The sequence below is a fragment of the Juglans regia genome, chromosome 1 (genome assembly GCF_001411555.2).
Source record: "Juglans regia cultivar Chandler chromosome 1, Walnut 2.0, whole genome shotgun sequence".
In the NCBI taxonomy this organism is placed as follows: Eukaryota; Viridiplantae; Streptophyta; class Magnoliopsida; order Fagales; family Juglandaceae; genus Juglans; species Juglans regia.
This window is the reverse complement of record NC_049901.1, coordinates 8,533,234-8,551,686: the sequence shown is the minus strand read 5'-3', so window position 1 is coordinate 8,551,686 and position 18,453 is coordinate 8,533,234. Positions and strand designations below refer to the sequence as shown.

Here is an 18,453-nt window from a genome sequence, read left to right as displayed (position 1 = left end):
GTATATTTTAATATTATTTCTATTTTAAAAATTAAAAAACTTGTATTATTTATTTTATGAGTTCAAAAAATTCTAATAATTAAGTAATAATTATAACTATAGGTGTGTAAGTCCAAACTGATAATACTTTGGTATCTAAACGACCCTTTAACAATGATAAAAACAAAAAAAATGTTAGACATAATTATAGAAAAATATTTGCATCAGCTTGTAGCCGCAGCATACTCAATATATTGAGTGTAAAAAAAAAAAATATTATGTGAGGTGTGCTGCAGCTAAGGCTGACATATAGCATTGTTCTATATGTGCGAATGTCCCACCCAGTATCTTTGATGTTTATTTGTGATGTATTGTGAGATGTGTTTGTATTGACTAAAGACTTGGAGTCATTAAAATCGAATTGTTTTTCAAACCCCATCCTGCTTACATGCAGCAGCCCCTTTTAGTGTCTTTGCTTCCCTTTAATGCAAGTGCAACGTTTTACGTTCATATCTATTTTTGTACGTCTCTTCCGTTACATGTTTAAATTTACTTAATATTTAATTTGGTTAAATAAATTGAACACTTATTATATTCAGCATCAAGTGTTTCTCTCTAACTTGAATTATATGAAACCTCAATATAAACTATTTTACAATTTTCACACCACTCTTTAATAAATATATTTTATTAGAAATTGTGTACACAATTATATAATTATTGTATTATTGAATCTCAACAAAACAAAAAAACTTCAGGTCCTTTTGAGTTGAAAAATTTATAAAATTGAGTAATATTAGGTATAATTATATAATATATAAATATAACAGTTCTGCTACAGGTGCCCGGCGTTGGGTACCTGTTGGGGAATCGGCTGACGTGGCAGCTGATATTATTAAAAAAAAAAAAACAAAAACAAAAAACAAAAAAAACAAAACAAAACAATTTCAACTTTACACAGCACCAAAATGGGTTCTGCAAGTCATCCATCCCAGAAAAATGGAATCTCATAAGCAAATCTTCCATCACTTTTCTTTTGTAAGTTTTATTGTTTTTTTCCCTTTTTTTTATTATCTTCACCTAGTATTTGAAACCACCAAAAGCCATGGACAAGAAATTGTCCTGTAGGCTCGCGCTGCTTCTTCATCCGGATAAGAACAAGTTCCTGCAACAGTGTTTGGTTGCCGAGAAAATAAAAGAAAATCACGCAACATTCCGTAATAGTCTGTTTGGTTGCCGAGAAAATAGAGGGAAATCACGCAATAGTCCGTAACAGTGTGTTTGGTTGACGAGAAAACAGAAGAAAATCACGCAATAGTCCGTAACAGTGTGATTGGTTGCCAAGAAAATAGAGAAAAATCATGCAATAGTCCATAACAATCTGTTTGGTTGCCGAGAAAACAGAGAAAAATCACATAGAATATCCTACAAATATGAGATTCGATGGATGAACGTGCATCTCTGTTCGTCAGCTTCATGTGGGTGTTTCCGTGTGCATGTGGTTGGAAAAAAAATGGATGAAATAAAACAGATCTAGAACTTGGAGATATGCTGTATTTGTGCATAGGAAAAGAAAAGAAAAGAGAAAGAGAGATTAAATGCCTACGCATTGTAGTAGAAAGTAGGGCTTTTTTGTTTTTATTATGAACATTTTTTCACGGAATCGGTTTTGCAATGAATAGCTTGGTGGGGTATGCGGGGAAGAAGAAGATGAGAAGAAGAAGATGAAATCAATCTGTAGGTTTCTGTTTCAAACTAGCCGAATTCAACGAAACGCCTCGTTTTATTTTCACACGTGGATGGACGTGTACGCGGGGGGTTCCCATCCCCGGGTGCAAGTAGAGTTTTTCTAAATATAATAAGTTGTTTTAAAAAAAAAAAAAATTATTATTAAAAAAATTATTATTTTTTATGTGAATTTAATATTTATTAATTTGTTTAGAATTATTATTCGATACGTATATAATTAACTATCATTTTTTTATTAAAATTTATATAAAAAGAAAAAGAAAAGGAAAAAGGTGACAACAGTAAACATTATAGTAGAATAGCCGTCACGGGTCCTATGAGGGGTATAATCAATCCCCTCCTTAAATTTCTCAACCATATCTACGGGCCCACGTCTCCTTTCCCATCGCATTTCTTCTGGGCCCCTCCCCTGCCCAACCATTTAAAGACGGTCTTCCTTTGACTACAGTCTACGTATACTGGATCCGCTACTTTGGGCTAATTTAGCCACATAGGTTCAATAAATAAATTAAAGATATTTATATTTAATCTATTGTTGTAAAGTTTATATTGATAATATTTTAACATATTTTATGTGAATTTGTATATTTTATACTTTCGTTAATCTGCACTGCATGCAAGCATGCAGGTAGGGAGGATATGCAGCTCATTCATTTCAATATGTACAAATATTTTTCGAAAACCAATTGCATTGGAACTTGAAACGTTTGATTCCACGTGGCAAGCGTTAATTGGTGAGTATGGTAACCAGAATCTCCATCAATCATTATAGGTACCACCCTTTTCTTATAAAAAAGAAAAAGAAAAATGAGTAATGATAAAAATAAAAATAAGTTAAATAATTCAAAAATGATTTTGTAATTACCACTTTCCATGCGAAAAAGTTGAAAATTCCCAAAATCCCCCGCTGAAAAGGACGCAACTATCATCCCTCAACATCAATCCAAGCTTTTCCAATACTCCAATATTAAAATGCCCCTATCGTGGGCCCCTTTCAAAGCTGAGTTTTAAAGCGTGGGACCCATCTTTCAGTAGTCACGCCGGCCGTACAGTTGCCGACGGAAGTTACCGACGGTGTAGTCGCTGGCTGTGCCTTCTGTCTGAACCCATATACGTATATAAGTCCCGGACCAGTAACCCTGCTTGACAGTCACCATTTTGTGATGCTACATGTCTACTGCTAGGCAAAGCGTTCTCAGATTATGCCACGTGCAAAATACTTTCATAATTGGCATTTAATTAATGAAGATGGTTGCATGTCCTGAATCCTGTCTTGCGTGGTTGGCTGTTACTGCATGTCTTCCACATTCATTTTCTTTTCTTAAAAAATAAAAATAAAAAATAAAGCGAAGGAGAAGAAAAACTATTAATAATTGTCAAATATTAATCTAATTTCTCTGCTAATACAAATAGTGAATCAGCGCTATTCGAAAGGAAATAAAGATTTATTTTCAGATGCACTGAAATAGGTTAGATCTCAATCGGTGAGATGTGAAGACCCCAGCAGAGATCCAGTGGGATTGTACAGTATCCATATGTATGTATATGATGGTGAACAGTATTTAAATACAAAAAAATAAAGAGAGATAGATACACAGATTTACGTGATTTGACATTAAGTCTACATCCAACGGGATTTTAGGAAGAAGAGATTATACTATGATATACTTGTTTACAGTCTCTCATATCCTCTCACTTCTCATTGTACAATGAGAATTAAAGATCTATTTGCCGGAGAATATATTCTCCATAGAGCTCTCTGTTTAGAGGTTGAAGAAAAAGTTGAAAAAGAACCCCCTTCTAGCCGTTTGGACGTCCTTTTTTATCTAATATCTCTTCACGCGTGCGCCTCAGTAGTAGTAAGGGATGTCTGTTTTGCGTCTCTGATCGTATCTCATTTTTCTACTTTCTCCTGACACCCCCTTCCTCCTGACACCCTCACTCATTTGTCCAATTTCCTTATCTCTTCATTTGTCTTATAGTGATGACTATTTGATGAGTTGGGCCTTGAGAACCATTTTAGGCCTGATATATTTTACATCATCACAATTGCGCATGATTCTTAAAGGCAATTTGTTATAAAGAAAACCTTGAGAATCTTCAAAGGTAAAACATGTGATTAACTTGATCCGCCTCCGTCCGTAGAGAAATAAATTCAGGGAGCTAGCCCTGGTCATCCGTTCCTCTCATGTTAAATAGTAAATATTTACAAGTGTAGGACTAGGCGGGAGATGGGCTCGACCGCATAGAGATATGCAGGGCGCAAGTACATATTGGCGAGATAAGCGGGAGGAAAGTTCGATCGCATGAAGTGCGAGCGTGAATCCTGGATGTGGCGGGAGGTGGGCTCGACCGCATAAGATACGTAGGGCGCAAGCACGTCTCCCCAAGCGGGAAATAGGCTTGACCAGCAGTGGCGAGAAATAAGCTTGACCAGCTGTGGCGAGAAATAAGCTTGACCGCATAAGATATGTAGGGCCGAGCACGTCTTGGCAAGATAAGCGGGAAAGTAAGCTCAACTACATGGAGTGCAAGTACGTAGCTCGGCTATGGTGGGAGATTGGCTTGACTGCGTAGAGTGTGTACAAAAGTTAGTCATGTAGTCAAGTGACTTGCCTACTACCTATTCAGACACCTGGGAGGTCGGGTGGTACCTGACTTTTTATAAAAATTGTGAGAATGTAAAAATTGTGAGAATGATTGAGCGGATTGTAAGACTGGACTCGCTCTCAATTTGTTGAAAGGCATATGTTCTTTCGACATTTTTGTTTTTGATGATGTTAGTGAACTTTATTTTTTTGATGTTAATTGCAGTTAATGTTAGAGTATGTTTGTTGTAACCAGCACGAAGTGGTCAAAGAACTCGTTGAACCTCTGGGTCCACTTCAGGTGGTTTTGGAGCTCCGATGCACGTGAACTCTGAATGCTCGTTATTAAAGGTAACCCGCTTACAGCGGTTATGACACAAGTGCGAACATTCGGCGTTCGCTGGTGGAGATGTTGTCTCAAAAGTAAAGTCGGACAGTCGAAAGACTAAACCCACATTTCACCGTGGGGCAGGCTAGGCTGCCTTACGAGTGAACTCATCTGTTAACCTTCACGAGAAGGTAAGTAGAAGATGCTGCAAAAGTCAAACCTGTTAGTACAAATATTTTCCAAAGTGCAAAATTTGAGAACTTGAACTGTTTTACTGGGGTGCGGTAAAGGTTTGAGGCGTTATCCATTTAACGTTCTGTTGTTAGAGATGACGTTTTATTGCAGGAGATGACGTTCCGTTGCAGAAGATGGCGTTCCGTCGCAGGAGATTTCGTGGGTGGGGATCTCGTTGGTAGAGATTCCATATTCGGCTAGCTGAAAGCTGACCTGCACTTATCCGCGAGAGGGATAGAGCAGCCTTAGGCATTACACTCATCCATTTGCCTAGCAGGGAGGTAAGTAGCTGATGAATATTTCGTTGAGGAAGATTTCATCTTCAGGTAGCTAAAGGTTGACCCGTATTCCTCTGCGAGAGGGATAGAGCAATCTTAGGCATTACACTCATCCATTTGTCTCACGGAGATGTAAGAACATGATGGAGATTTTGTTGCTGGATATTTTGTTGATAGAGATTCCGACTTCAGGTAGCCAAAGGCTGACCCGCACTCATCTGCGAAAGGGATAAAGCAGCCTTAGGTATTACACTCATCCATTTACCTCGTGGGGAGGTAAGTTGCTGATGGAGATTTCGTTGATGGAGATTTTGTTGGTAGAGATTCCATTGATGGAGATTCTGTATTCGAGTAGCCGAAAGTTGACATGCACTTATCTGCGAGAGGGATATAGCAGCTTTAGGCATTACACTCATCCATTTGCCTCGCAAGGAAGTAAGTAGTTATGGAGATTTTGTTGTTGAAAATTTTGTTAATGGAGATTCGTTTTCGGGTAGCCGAAGGATGACCCGCACTCCTCCGCGAGAGGGATAGAGTAGTCTTAGGCATTACATTCATCAATTTGCCTTGCGGGGAGGTAAGTAGTTGATGGAGATTTCATTGATGGAGATTCCATTGCTGGAGGTTTCGTTGATGAAGATTTCATCTTTGGGGAGCCGAAGGCTGACCCGCACTTCTCCTTGAGAGGGATATAGCAGCTTTATACATTACACTCATCCCTACGCCTTGCGGGGATGTAAGTTGCTGATAGAGATTTTGTTGATGGAAATTCTATTTTTGAGTAGCCGAAGACTGACCCGCACTCCTCTACGTGAGGGATAGAGCAACTTTAGACATTACACTAATCCTTTTGCCTCTTGGGAAGGTAAGTTACTAATGGCATTGATGGAGATTCCGTTGTATCTTCGGGTAACCAAAGGCTAACCCGCATTCCTCCGTGAGAGGGATAAAGCAGCCTTAGACATTATACTCATCTCTTTGCCTCGCGGGGATGTAAGTAATTGATGTAGATCTTGTTGATGGAGATTTCATCTTCGGATAGCCAAAGGCTGACCTGCACTCATTAGCGAGAGGGATAGAGTAGCCTTAAGCATTACACTCATCCCTTTGGTGTCTCGCGATGAGGTAAGTAGGTGATGGATATTTCGTACTACTGAGATCAATTATATCAGTGAAAACAAAATCCACATAAGTTTTGAACGAGACAAACCGGAGTCCGCTATGACTGGTTTTTGCCAACTGCTTGACCGAAATTGCCCGTTGTCGTTTGTCATTTCTTATCTTCCTTGCTCCTTATTTTCATTTCTCATATAAATATATATATATATATATATCTCTCTCTTTTTCTACCGTGCAAATGAGTATGAGCAGATAAGTCCCAGTGGTTGATGAGCATCTTTACCAAGGTGCATGCATGGCTGGGGAAAGTGTCTATTTGAGGAGTACGTGGTTGAGGAGCAGATTGCTGAGGATTTGGTTGCCCGCCAGCGGCTGAAAAGCTTGTTGGCTGGTCGACGAGTATGGTGGACGACGATCTAATGGATGGGAGGGTCCTTGGCTGAGGAGTCTTGCCCGTGGTTGGTGTAGCCGACGAGTTCGTGACCATGGAGTGTTATGGCCGAGAAGTCTTGCCCGTGGTGTATGGTCGACGAGGAGACCACTGGCAGGATGAGTGGCGGTCCTCTAATGGGCGAGGAGACCTCCACCGTGAGCTAGTTGAGGAGTCCAGTGTAGGTTTCGTGCACTAGGGCATGGCTTCAAGCCACCATTAATATTTAAAGAGATTATAAGAAATCATGTTATTGTCTATATTACTTGAATATTGAAGCCCGCTCCTTATATATGTATACATAAATTTTATAAAGATATTAACAAGTCAGGGTTTGTTTGTTAAAATTTGTAGATAAAGTTAACAAAAGATAAATAATCTATTGTATCCAAGTGAAATAACTGATGAGTAAACTCGAATATTAAATAAACTATTCATGAATGCAAAATACAGCTAGATGAAAACTCAAGCTTAGATCGTAATTTGCATAAAAATTAAATGAACGAAACTCAATCACTGACTACACGCTCAACTCATCTAGACCCATAATTAGACACAATAATTTTAGTCTTAGAAGACACTCTCTCGATCGAGGTAATCTCATAATAATCCAAAATGATTCTCTAACAATGGCTTGAAAATAGTCCATTGCCATTAAAGATATCTATAGAGCTCTCATATAATTTAAATTATGGAAAGCTATAAAGATGTATAAAAATGTCAACTTCATCATACGGAATGTCGCCAAATAGACATTAATTAATAATATTATTGAATGCATTTCCCATTCTCCATGTCTTCATCCAACATTTATCTTTCAAACCTCGAATGATTATTTTGTTTTGTTTTATTTTGTTTTGCTTGTTATCGTGCCAAAAAATATAAACACATTATCAAACCGTGTTTAGAAGCAACAGATAAAGTTAGCATAATTTCGGTATCTAAAAGTAGAAAAACAATGCCTAGATATTTCATAATATATAATTGAGTTTTATTTAGTTATAATTATCTGCATAAATTTATTAAAAAATATTTATATTTTTGAAAACCCCAACAGAACACTATCCAACTGCCAAGGAAACATTCTCGATCTCAATACAAAAGATAGATATGTATTTTAAGGATTGATTTGATTACATAAAATTAAATTATTTTATTTTATTTCATATAATTTTTATAAATTTTAATATAAAATATAATAAATAATTTAATTTTTTTAAATTATAAAATAAAAATTATATTATAAAATTATATTATAATAATATTTTATATAATTTTTAACAAAATATCTTATGCCATCTATCTTAGCCACAATTCCAGACAAAGCAATGCCATCCTGGACAATATATATATATATATTAATAAAAGAAAAGAAAAATGAAGGAAAATCAGAGAAGCTATGATGCAGTAGTCATTGAATAGGGGGGGGAAGAAACAAGAAGAAGAAGAAGGGAAGGAAGTTAAGCAAAAGCAGGAGGAGGCAGCTTTAAACGAAGCCAAAATCTGTCCAGTTGCCAAAAGTGGCGATAGCTTTGCTGCTGCTGCCGCTTCCATGCAGACACTGTTTCCGCACTTTCAACCAATCCTTCTTGAATTAGTTTTAAGATAAGTATTTAGATGCCTTATTGCAGCACTCACAAGTTGAGATTTTGTTTTAAATGATTGTTTAATTCATATAAAAATTTTATAAAAATAAATATAATTTAAAAAAACACTTAAAATTTATGGATTTATGAACTTATTTTAAGAGATATAGTTTTAAACGAATTAAGCTCTTAATTTTTCATTATTGAAAAATACTAAATAAATCAAAATGGTGACAGATGAAATGCACCGAATGATTTATTTTTTTAAATTTTGTTACTTATCATTCTATATATTATATATATATATATGCTTGTTTTATTTATTTTTATTAAATTAATTGAATTATTTTATTTATCTTTTTATATCACATAATTTTAAAGATAAAAAATAATAGGTGGTGTAAAGATTATGAATTTTTTTACTTATCCGAGACACCATTTGGTACATGTAAATTTTGGGAGCAATAGGTAGGTAGGTAGGGGAATAGAGTGGAATCTGGATAGGTAAAAGGTTTGGTTATGATGGATGGAGGTGAGCTGACAAAGAAATGGTCCAGCTTCTGCATAATTATGCATCGTTGTTTCTATTATAGGTTCCTCATTATAGATGGCATATGCAGCTGAGCTCCTTTATTTTTTTCTCCTCCTAGGTCCTACCTTCACTCCCCCCCCACCTAAAATGCCGCTTGCATTTATCCTCTTCTAACAGTTTTTAGCTCTGGTTTGATTACATATAAATGAGATTATATTTGATGAAATAAAAATTTAAAATTAAATAAAATATTATTTAAAAAAAATTAAATTATTTATTATATTTTATATATTTTTATTTTGAGATTTAAAAAGTTGAGTTATTTATTATATTTTATGTAAAATTTTAAAAAATTATAATGATTATATGAGATGAGATAGTTTAAACTGTATAATCAAACCAGGTCTTAGAATTAAGAAAATTCTAGATCTTCGAAAAACCCAAAAAAAAAAAAAAAAAACCTAATAACAGTTTGGAGATTCACTTATTTTTTTCTTTAATTTTTATAAATTGGATTTTTAATTTTCTTACGTGATATCTTGGCTCGTTTGTTTTCAGAGATGAGATGGGATGAGATGATATGAGTTGAGATTAAAGTTAAAAAGTTGAATAAAATATTGTTAGAATATATTTTTTAATATTATTGTTGTTTTGAGATTTGAAAAAGTTGAATTATTTATTTTATTTTATGTGAGAATTTAAAAAAATTATAATGATGAGATGAGATGAAATGAGATATTTTTGAAAAACAAACAAGGCTTTAATTCGGTGATATCTTATTTCTACCTCTCTTACTCAAAAGCAAGAAAGATGATGCTCTCATTGCCATTTATTATTAATTTTATTTTCTTAAACTGTCATGATTATATTAAAATATTTGTTGAAATTCATTTATCTTATATTCTGATTTCTATTAGTTATTTTATCTTTGAGCAGATATAGTAAAATATCTATATAATATAATATAATTTATAAGATTTAAATTTTAAAATATATATTTTAAATTAAATTATGTTATAGAAACATTTTATTAAATATAAAAACACAAACGTGAAAATATAAATTTTCTTCTATTAATATTAGATTGCATACGTTGACTTAAAAAAGGGCATGGAAGGGATTGGCTAACGAACATAAAGAGAACCCCAAATCCAATGTGATCATTTTTTTTTTTTTTAATGAAGATTGGGGTAAATTCGCATTTTTCTTTTCCCACATCAACCAAATCGGTGGGTGCATCCGAAAATTGAAAGAGTGGAAACAGCATTTTTTTCTTCTTAACTGTTCCACAAACAAGAACCCATCCAGCTCCTCTTCCACTGTCCCTGTTACAGTACAACACCACGCGCTTATGTTCTCTCTGCATACTTCAAGTACCACAACCTTACGCGCTACCCAAACCGCGCGTATTCATAGACTTGTTAAATCGGGGGCAACAAACAAAACAGCGTTACAGCAAGAGACCTATTGCCATCCGATGGGACCACGTATCACTCTCCGCGACACTGCGCGTTGGATTATCACTGAACAAATAGCTGTCGAAGAACTTCGGGAAACGGAGAGAGTACGAATGACGGCCGCTGCTGAGTGTCTCCCTCTCTCACTCTCTTTCTCAGTCAGTCACTAACGTCTCTTCACCGCCGTTTATAGCTCTCTCTCTCTCTCTAAAACCACAAGTTCGCTTTTTCTCTCTCTAGCTCCAGTCCTATCCCCCATCTCTCTCTAACATTAACATTCTCTCTCTGTTCCTTTCAGTTCACGCCAAAAGCCTGCTCTTTCTCCCTATCTCTCTCTCAAAAGGAAAACCAGAGCTCACATCTTGTGTCTGAACTTATCACTCTCTTTCTCCACATTTCGTTTCTCACGACATTCGCCGTCTCTCCTTGCGTTCATTGTGTGTGGGTTCTTGTATTATTCCACCATGGAAGTGGAGGTATTCCTGCAGTGGAGGAGCAAGGAGCTCTCTCTGTGTTTAATAATCACCGTTCTGGCTCTTCTCTGTCCCATTGCCTCTCCACTCAACGACGAAGGTGCTCTCCCCGTGTTTGAGCTCTGCTTTATGTCTAGTCTTTCTTTCTTTTTGTATATTTTTCAATCGCTGAGGCTCATTTTGTTGTCCAAAGGATCTACAATAAGCCCCGGACTCCGTGGACTATATGTGCAAGCTGTTATTGCCGGAAGAAATTAATGGCCATGAAACCAATAATGTGTGAAGTTCCGTTTAGTTGCTTCGTAAACGGACGAAGAAATGGAAGGAAGAAAACACGAATCAATATTCTCCGACAAATAATAAAAATAATAATATGACTCAAGTCTATAACTACCTTTTCTTGTTCTTTCGTCTTGCTTATACACATTCCATCAGCAGCAAAACATGGCCCGGAAATTTCAAATTTTAAAAGGTCCTTTTGTCAACGCGAAAAGTCTCCTTCTTTTCTTTTCTTTTCTTCCGTTTCTAAAAGTTGTTTCTGGATAGCAATTTTATTCCTAGCAGCTCGCAGGCTTCGGAATAAAATAATATTATTATGGAGTACTTGTGAATCTGTATACACTGATGATTATAATCGGTAGATGCGCTTGCATCTTATGTTTTTCCAACTATTATATTCTGGAACTTGCATAGAGATTTTTTTTAAGCTAAAAGCTAGCTTCCTCTGTTTTTAGGCGAATAGCTTCCTCTAATATAAAAATGGTGGGCGATATTTGTAGGGAAAGCGTTAATGTCGATCAAGGCCTCGTTTAGCAACGTGGTGAACGTTTTGCTTGACTGGGACGATGTGCACAACCAAGATTTCTGTTCCTGGCGTGGTGTCTTCTGCTACAATGCCAGCCTCTCTGTGCTTACTCTGTATTGCTTCTCTCTCTAACACCTTTATTGTGTTTTCTTTTTCATTTTCTTTTTAAAGCAATTTCTTCTTCTTTTTTTCGTCTGGATTTATATGGGTTTTGGCTAGGTTCTAAGGGTTTATGGTACATTGTTCCAGGAATCTGTCGAACTTGAACCTAGGTGGAGAGATTTCACCGGCAATTGGAGATTTAAGAAACTTGCAATACATGTACGCAATTGTTTGTTCTGTTTTTACTTGCTTTGCTTCATTTATCAGAACAAAATATTATTTCGCTTGTTCATTTATTTGCTTTTGTTTTTTGTTGAAACGGCAGAGACTTACAGGGGAATAAGCTAACTGGTCAAATCCCGGATGAAATTGGCAACTGTGCTTCCCTTGTGCATCTGTACAATTTCCATATTCTTTGATTTCTTGTTTTGTCCCTTCTTGGGTGAAGACGTCTTGAGCGTTGTATTCTTTTTAATGTAACGACTTTGTTCTAAATGTAGGGATTTGTCTGATAATTTGCTGTTTGGGGACATTCCCTTTTCGATATCTAAGCTCAAGCAGCTTGAGCTTTTGTAAGTCTTGAATTTGCGTTTTCTTTTAGCATGTCATGTTTTATGTTATCCTGTTTTTGGTCATTTTAACTCAGAATTCTCCAATTTGCCGGCTACAGGAATTTGAAGAACAATCAGTTGACTGGCCCCATACCTTCAACACTAACCCAGATTCCGAACCTCAAGACTCTGTACGCTTTCTTTTCTCCTGGATTCCCCTGTACGCGTGGTTTTAACATGTGCAAATATATATGCATTGTGGGCTTTAAAACTTGTCATTTCTATGGTGCTGGTGTCTTAATTGTATCTCATGGTTTTTATCATTAGTGATGTGAGCTTACTTGGTGATTTTATTTTTTAGTGATCTTGCACGGAACCAGATTACAGGGGAGATACCGAGACTTCTTTATTGGAATGAGGTGCTTCAATACCTGTAAGTACCGGTGTAATTTCCACAGGATTCATCTAAAGATGCTGCTACCTTTATTTACTTGTAGAAAAAATATGTGCTACCTGTTTATTACTCAGTCAAACGGGCACTGTTTCTGGATTTTGATGCTTTGAGCTAATCGTTCATGAGGCTGAATGTTCCTCATGGTTAACAATTGTCTAATAGTCTTTTGTAGATACATACTTCCAACTTTTCATTCGTTTGGTTGAAATTGTTTCTACAGAGGGTTACGAGGAAATTCATTGACTGGAACACTTTCACCCGATGTGTGTCAATTAACAGGCCTGTGGTATTTGTGAGTACAGATCATACATGCAATTATGAATTCCCATTGAATTGTTCCGTAAGTTTACATTTGTTTCTTATGTGATTGAAATCCTCATATATTATTTCCAGTGACGTCAGAGGGAATAATCTGACGGGTACAATACCTGAGAGCATTGGGAACTGTACAAGTTTTGAAATCTTGTATGTTTACAGCCTTTGGTGACTTTTGATATGCTTCTCTAATCATCTACACATGTATTTATATGTATTCATAGTTGTAACTTTCATGATTGTATCAATGATTTCAGGGATATATCCTACAATCAAATCACCGGGGAGATTCCATACAATATTGGATTCCTACAAGTGGCAACTCTGTTAGTTTCCTCCCAAAATCAACATTTTTCTCAGTTTAAACACATTAGGAACCCTTTAAGTTGTTAGGAAGATTTGAGGAGTTTACTATTTATGAAAATTTTGTTATATTTGCCTATGTTGCCATTGAGACTGCGTTACAGCTTTTACACACCTCTTCTTTTAGGTCCCTGCAAGGAAATAGGCTAACGGGGCAGATCCCAGAGGTGATTGGTTTGATGCAGGCCCTTGCTGTCCTGTACGTATGCACATTACTGCTGTCATTTCCATATTCTAGTGCTTATGGTATGACTGTTACGAGTTACTTGTTCTGTCCTACACTTGCAGGGATTTGAGTGAGAATGAACTTGTTGGGCCAATCCCACCAATACTTGGCAACTTATCATACACGGGCAAACTGTGAGTTAATGTTGCCTGAAAAGAGAGTTTGCATACACTATGTAGGATCATTTGTGTTTGACTCTGGCTGTTCCAGGTATCTCCATGGCAACAAGCTCACTGGGCCTGTACCTCCAGAGCTTGGCAACATGTCAAAGCTTAGCTACCTGTGAGATATCTTGCATGGAATAAATAGTTTGGGTGTTATGTTTTACATTATATTTTTTTCTGATAAAAAAAAAAGGTTTTAGTTTATATATTTTACTGAGCTAGAAGTCTGCAGGCAGTTGAACGACAACAAACTGGTCGGGCAGATTCCTTCTGAACTTGGGAAGCTGGAGCAGCTGTTTGAATTGTGAGATTTTGTTTCTAGATGTTGTCTTTTTTTCAAAACGGTATATGTTAATAACTGTTTCATTCTATGCATCAGGAATCTTGCCAATAATGAGCTTGAAGGACCAATTCCACCCAACATCAGCTTCTGTGTGGCATTGAATCAATTGTAAGATGGTGTTTTTTTTTTTCCTTTGGTTCTTTATATGTTTTTGACTTGTGACATTAGTTTCAATTTTAAATTTGTCTGCAATTGACTGGTCATTTGTGACTTTTGCCCGCGTCCCCGAAGCAATGTGCATGGTAATCGCTTAAATGGATCAATCCCTTTGGGTTTGCGCAATCTGGACAGTTTGACTTATCTGTAAGCGTTGACTCACTGGGTTTGAAAGTATTTCATTTATGATTTTTATTGCATGTTTTTCCTGTACGTTATTGATAAAAGAAAACTTTCTGGACCTTACAGAAATCTTTCAGCTAACAGTTTCAAAGGCAGAATTCCTCTAGAGCTTGGACACATCATTAATCTTGATACACTGTAAGTTTCATTTCAAATTTTGTTTTTCGGGTTAGTATCCGTCTCACAAGAGGCGGCTGACTGTGTTACTCTTTCAGTGACCTCTCTCGCAATAATTTCTCTGGACCTGTTCCAGCTTCAATTGGTGACTTGGAACACCTTCTCACCCTGTGAGTCTGCAATCAAAGTTTCCCCCTCAATTTTACTTCAGTGTTTCTGCATCCAATATTTTTAATTTCTTTGATATTTGGTGGTAATGTTCATGATCAATATTTGCATTTAGAAATTTAAGTGGCAATCATCTTGATGGGTCTCTGCCAGCCGGATTTGGCAACCTCAGAAGTATACTGATCATGTGAGTTTTAGGCTTATGTAGTAATTGTTGGTGTAATCATAGGAGACATCACCTTTCGATATTTATCTTTAATTGTGTGAAACTTATCTTTAATTGTAGTGACATGTCAATGAATAATCTCTCTGGTAGCATCCCTCCAGAGTTTGGTCAGTTGCAGAATATCTTCTCTCTGTAAGTAACATCTGCTACCGCTTTCATAATTTGATGATGGTTTTGTAGCTGGCACATTTTTGGCTAAAGCCATTTCCTTTGTAAATGTTTCGTTAGGATTCTTAACAACAACAAATTGCATGGAAAAATTCCTGATGAACTAACGAATTGTTTCAGTCTTGCCACTCTGTAAGTTGAATTCCACGTTCCTCTTCCACTTCCATTCATATAGTGTTTAAAGCATCCCTTAATATTTGATTCCTCAATATTTCAGCAATGTATCTTACAATAACTTATCGGGAGCTGTACCCCTTATGAGGAACTTCTCACGCTTTTTACCAGACAGGTATGGCAAAAAGATTATTTTTATTTTTTATGAAGACTCCTTTAATGATTCCGTGTACATTGAAAGCAGCTTCATAGGGAATCCGTTGTTGTGTGGCAACTGGTTGGGATCAATATGTGGACCTTATATGGCAAAATCCAGAGGTACTAATACAATTATGTACTGCCGGGGTGCATTTCAGTTCCCATTAATAAAATATTTGTTATGCCAACAGGCTTGAGTTCATGTTTTTTGAGGGCTTGGAACTACCTCTATATCTGAGGAGTAGTGCTATTGGAAGGTTTTTACACTACGCACTATCCATATTGCATAATTTGATTTGTAAGATTCAAATTTTAGAATTATCTTTTCAAATATAATTATGTCAAGTGGATAGTATGCGGTGTAAAGGCTTTCAAATAAAATTATTCTATAATTTCATCATAATATAATCTCATTCTCTCTTTTCCAGCGCTTTTCTCTAAAGCTGCAGTTATTTGTATGTCGTTTGGCTTCATCACCCTCTTGTCTGTGGTAATAGTTGCTATCTACAAATCGAACCAACCAAAGCAATTGACAAAGAGATCTAAAGGGAATGGACAAGGTATCCAAACTTTGGCCAATGTACTTGCAAAATATTCCTATCTTTTTAACCTCAGATCCTGAGGTGCATTTCTTTTATTTCTAGGTTCTGCCACGCTTGTAATTCTTCATATGGATATGGCTATTCACACCTTTGATGATATAATGAGAGTCACTGAGAATCTGGATGAGAAGTATATTATAGGGTATGGTGCTTCTAGCACAGTATACAAATGCGTCTTGAAGAATTCCCGGCCGATTGCAATTAAGCGACTTTACAACCAATATCCAAACAACTTGCAAGAATTTGAGACCGAACTGGAAACAATCGGTAGCATTCGACATAGGAACGTAGTCAGCTTGCATGGATACGCTCTATCTCTCTACGGAAACCTTCTCTTCTATGATTACATGGACAATGGTTCTCTGTGGGATCTTCTTCATGGTTAGCTTGCCTATACTGTTTTTATTACTTGTTGATTTTCGTGAATTTGATGAGTTTTATGATTCATTTCCAGTATGAGAAGTTATGAATAAAAAGCTATGCTGTCATCTTTCTTTAACTTCTGGAATACAGGAAAACTTTTCAACTCTGGAAGAGAGATGTACTGTTTTTTAGGACTATGAATCAAGTGTAGATTTTTCTTGGATATTGACTACTGTTTTGACGTGGCATATATTACAGGACCTTCAAAGAAGGTAAAACTTGATTGGGAGACACGACTAAGAATAGCAGTTGGGGCTGCTCAGGGACTTTCTTATCTTCACCATGATTGCAACCCCAGAATTATACACAGGGATGTTAAGTCGTCAAATATCCTGCTGGATGAGAATTTTGAGGCTCATCTCTCTGATTTTGGGATTGCCAAATGTATCTCAGCTTCAAAAACTCATGCATCCACTTATGTTCTTGGAACAATTGGCTACATTGACCCAGAGTATGCTCGAACATCCCGGCTCAATGAAAAATCGGATGTTTATAGTTTTGGCATTGTTCTTCTGGAGCTACTGACTGGAAAGAAGGCAGTGGACAATGAGTCAAACTTGCATCAACTGGTATGTTTCTTGATCACAAAGTTGTTTCTGTATAAATTGTTAAAAGTGTTGTCATCCTAAATTGGCAATAAAAGAAGTTCAAGATCCAGGTCAAACTTGGTTGATTTTGCACACCACAGTGTGACGTGATTAGTTTTGATCGGCCATTTTGCTTTGGCTAATTGATAGGATTATTTCTTCTTTGAATATTGGGACTGTCTGACCAAGTGTTGGGAAGTATGGGGCATCTGGTTAAAACTGAAATGAAGATGGATTCAATATTTTTCACTTCCGTGCGTGGTTGGGATCCCAATACATACAAAATCAATAGGAGCCAGATATAAAATGCAGCGGATTATAGTTGTTTTTTTCTCCCTTTTCTCATTATTGTTATTTTCTCCAGATATTGTCCAAGGCAGATGATAATACAGTCATGGAGGCTGTTGATCCTGAGGTTTCTGTGACTTGCATGGATTTAGCCCATGTCAGGAAGACCTTCCAACTTGCTCTGCTGTGCACAAAGCGGAACCCTTCTGAGAGGCCAACCATGCATGAGGTCTCAAGGGTTTTGGTCTCCCTGATTCCAGCACCTCCTGGAAAACCTGGTTTTAAACCACCAAAGACAGTTGACTATGCTCAATTTGTGATCGACAAAGGACAACAGCAACCAAAAGTGCAGCAGCCGCAGTTTCAGCAGGAGAATAATTCTTCTGATGCTCAGTGGTTTGTTCGGTTTGGTGAGGTCATATCTAAGAATACCCTTTGAAGTTTCCAATTTCAGTCCTTGGCATCCGACAAGACAAAAAAACAAGAGGATGGAAGATAGGGAAAGTCCCAGTTTTTGTTCCTTCCCTAAAAGATGATGAATATCTGGCTCTAGTAACTTGGTTCTGGGACATATATTACTGACTATATTTTGCTCGTGAACATCTGATGATGCATTTTTGGACGGTTGAATCTGCCAACATTACGGTACAAGTAATCCTCAATTTGTAATGTGTATTTTGTTCTAATACATGCTGACAACATGTCTATGCTCCAGTATAGTTTTGTCTTATTTCCTCTAGTCCAACCAATTAGTTGTTAATGCCTTCTAGACATTCAGACTTCCACAAGATTTAGCTTCTACTGTAAAGATTTTCCTCTTTTCTAAGACAGGTTTGCAGGAATTATATAATACTGTTCTATTATCAATGAACCTGTCCAATTCATTATTCCGCAACCTCTGATAACTGAAATACAAACTAGATGACAAATCCCATATGGGTCGTCGTCATTTAGCCAATATATGTAAAGTAGGTGGATCATCATATTCTCAGTAAAATGACTACCTACTACCATGTCTTTGTGCCCCTACAAGCTGTTGCCTGATCAGGTTCTCTACGAGTAAGGACTTAAGAGGTCTTGTATGCACAGGCATAACGTCAAATGTGTTCAACCTGCAATGACGCTCCAGATCACTTTCCTAATGTGC

At 36.6% G+C, this 18,453-nt stretch overlaps 1 protein-coding gene across 1 annotated transcript; it reads left to right on the top strand.

Annotated features, from left to right (window-relative positions):
- Nucleotides 1-10,520: 10,520 nt before the first annotated feature.
- LOC108998664 (LRR receptor-like serine/threonine-protein kinase ERL1) lies at nt 10,521-18,154 on the top strand. Its single transcript, XM_018975309.2, has 27 exons — nt 10,521-10,853; nt 11,533-11,671; nt 11,808-11,879; nt 11,986-12,057; nt 12,161-12,232; nt 12,331-12,402; nt 12,573-12,644; nt 12,886-12,957; nt 13,059-13,130; nt 13,238-13,306; nt 13,471-13,542; nt 13,632-13,703; nt 13,780-13,851; nt 13,966-14,037; nt 14,113-14,184; nt 14,308-14,379; nt 14,482-14,553; nt 14,631-14,702; nt 14,816-14,887; nt 14,987-15,058; nt 15,155-15,226; nt 15,312-15,383; nt 15,453-15,526; nt 15,835-15,966; nt 16,051-16,389; nt 16,630-17,000; nt 17,383-18,154. The coding sequence occupies exons 1-27, from the start codon at nt 10,745-10,747 to the stop codon at nt 17,743-17,745; spliced, it is 2,964 nt and encodes a 987-aa protein (XP_018830854.1). The 5' UTR covers nt 10,521-10,744; the 3' UTR covers nt 17,746-18,154.
- Nucleotides 18,155-18,453: the final 299 nt, after the last annotated feature.

Bases quoted from the DNA above. Each gene is read 5' to 3' on its own strand.
- LOC108998664 (XM_018975309.2), top strand. From the start codon at position 10,745: ATGGAAGTGGAGGTATTCCTGCAGTGGAGGAGCAAGGAGCTCTCTCTG. The intron at 12,958-13,058 runs GTGAGTACAGAT...TATTATTTCCAG, and splicing joins TTAACAGGCCTGTGGTATTT to TGACGTCAGAGGGAATAATC. The intron at 14,888-14,986 runs GTGAGTTTTAGG...CTTTAATTGTAG, and splicing joins CTCAGAAGTATACTGATCAT to TGACATGTCAATGAATAATC.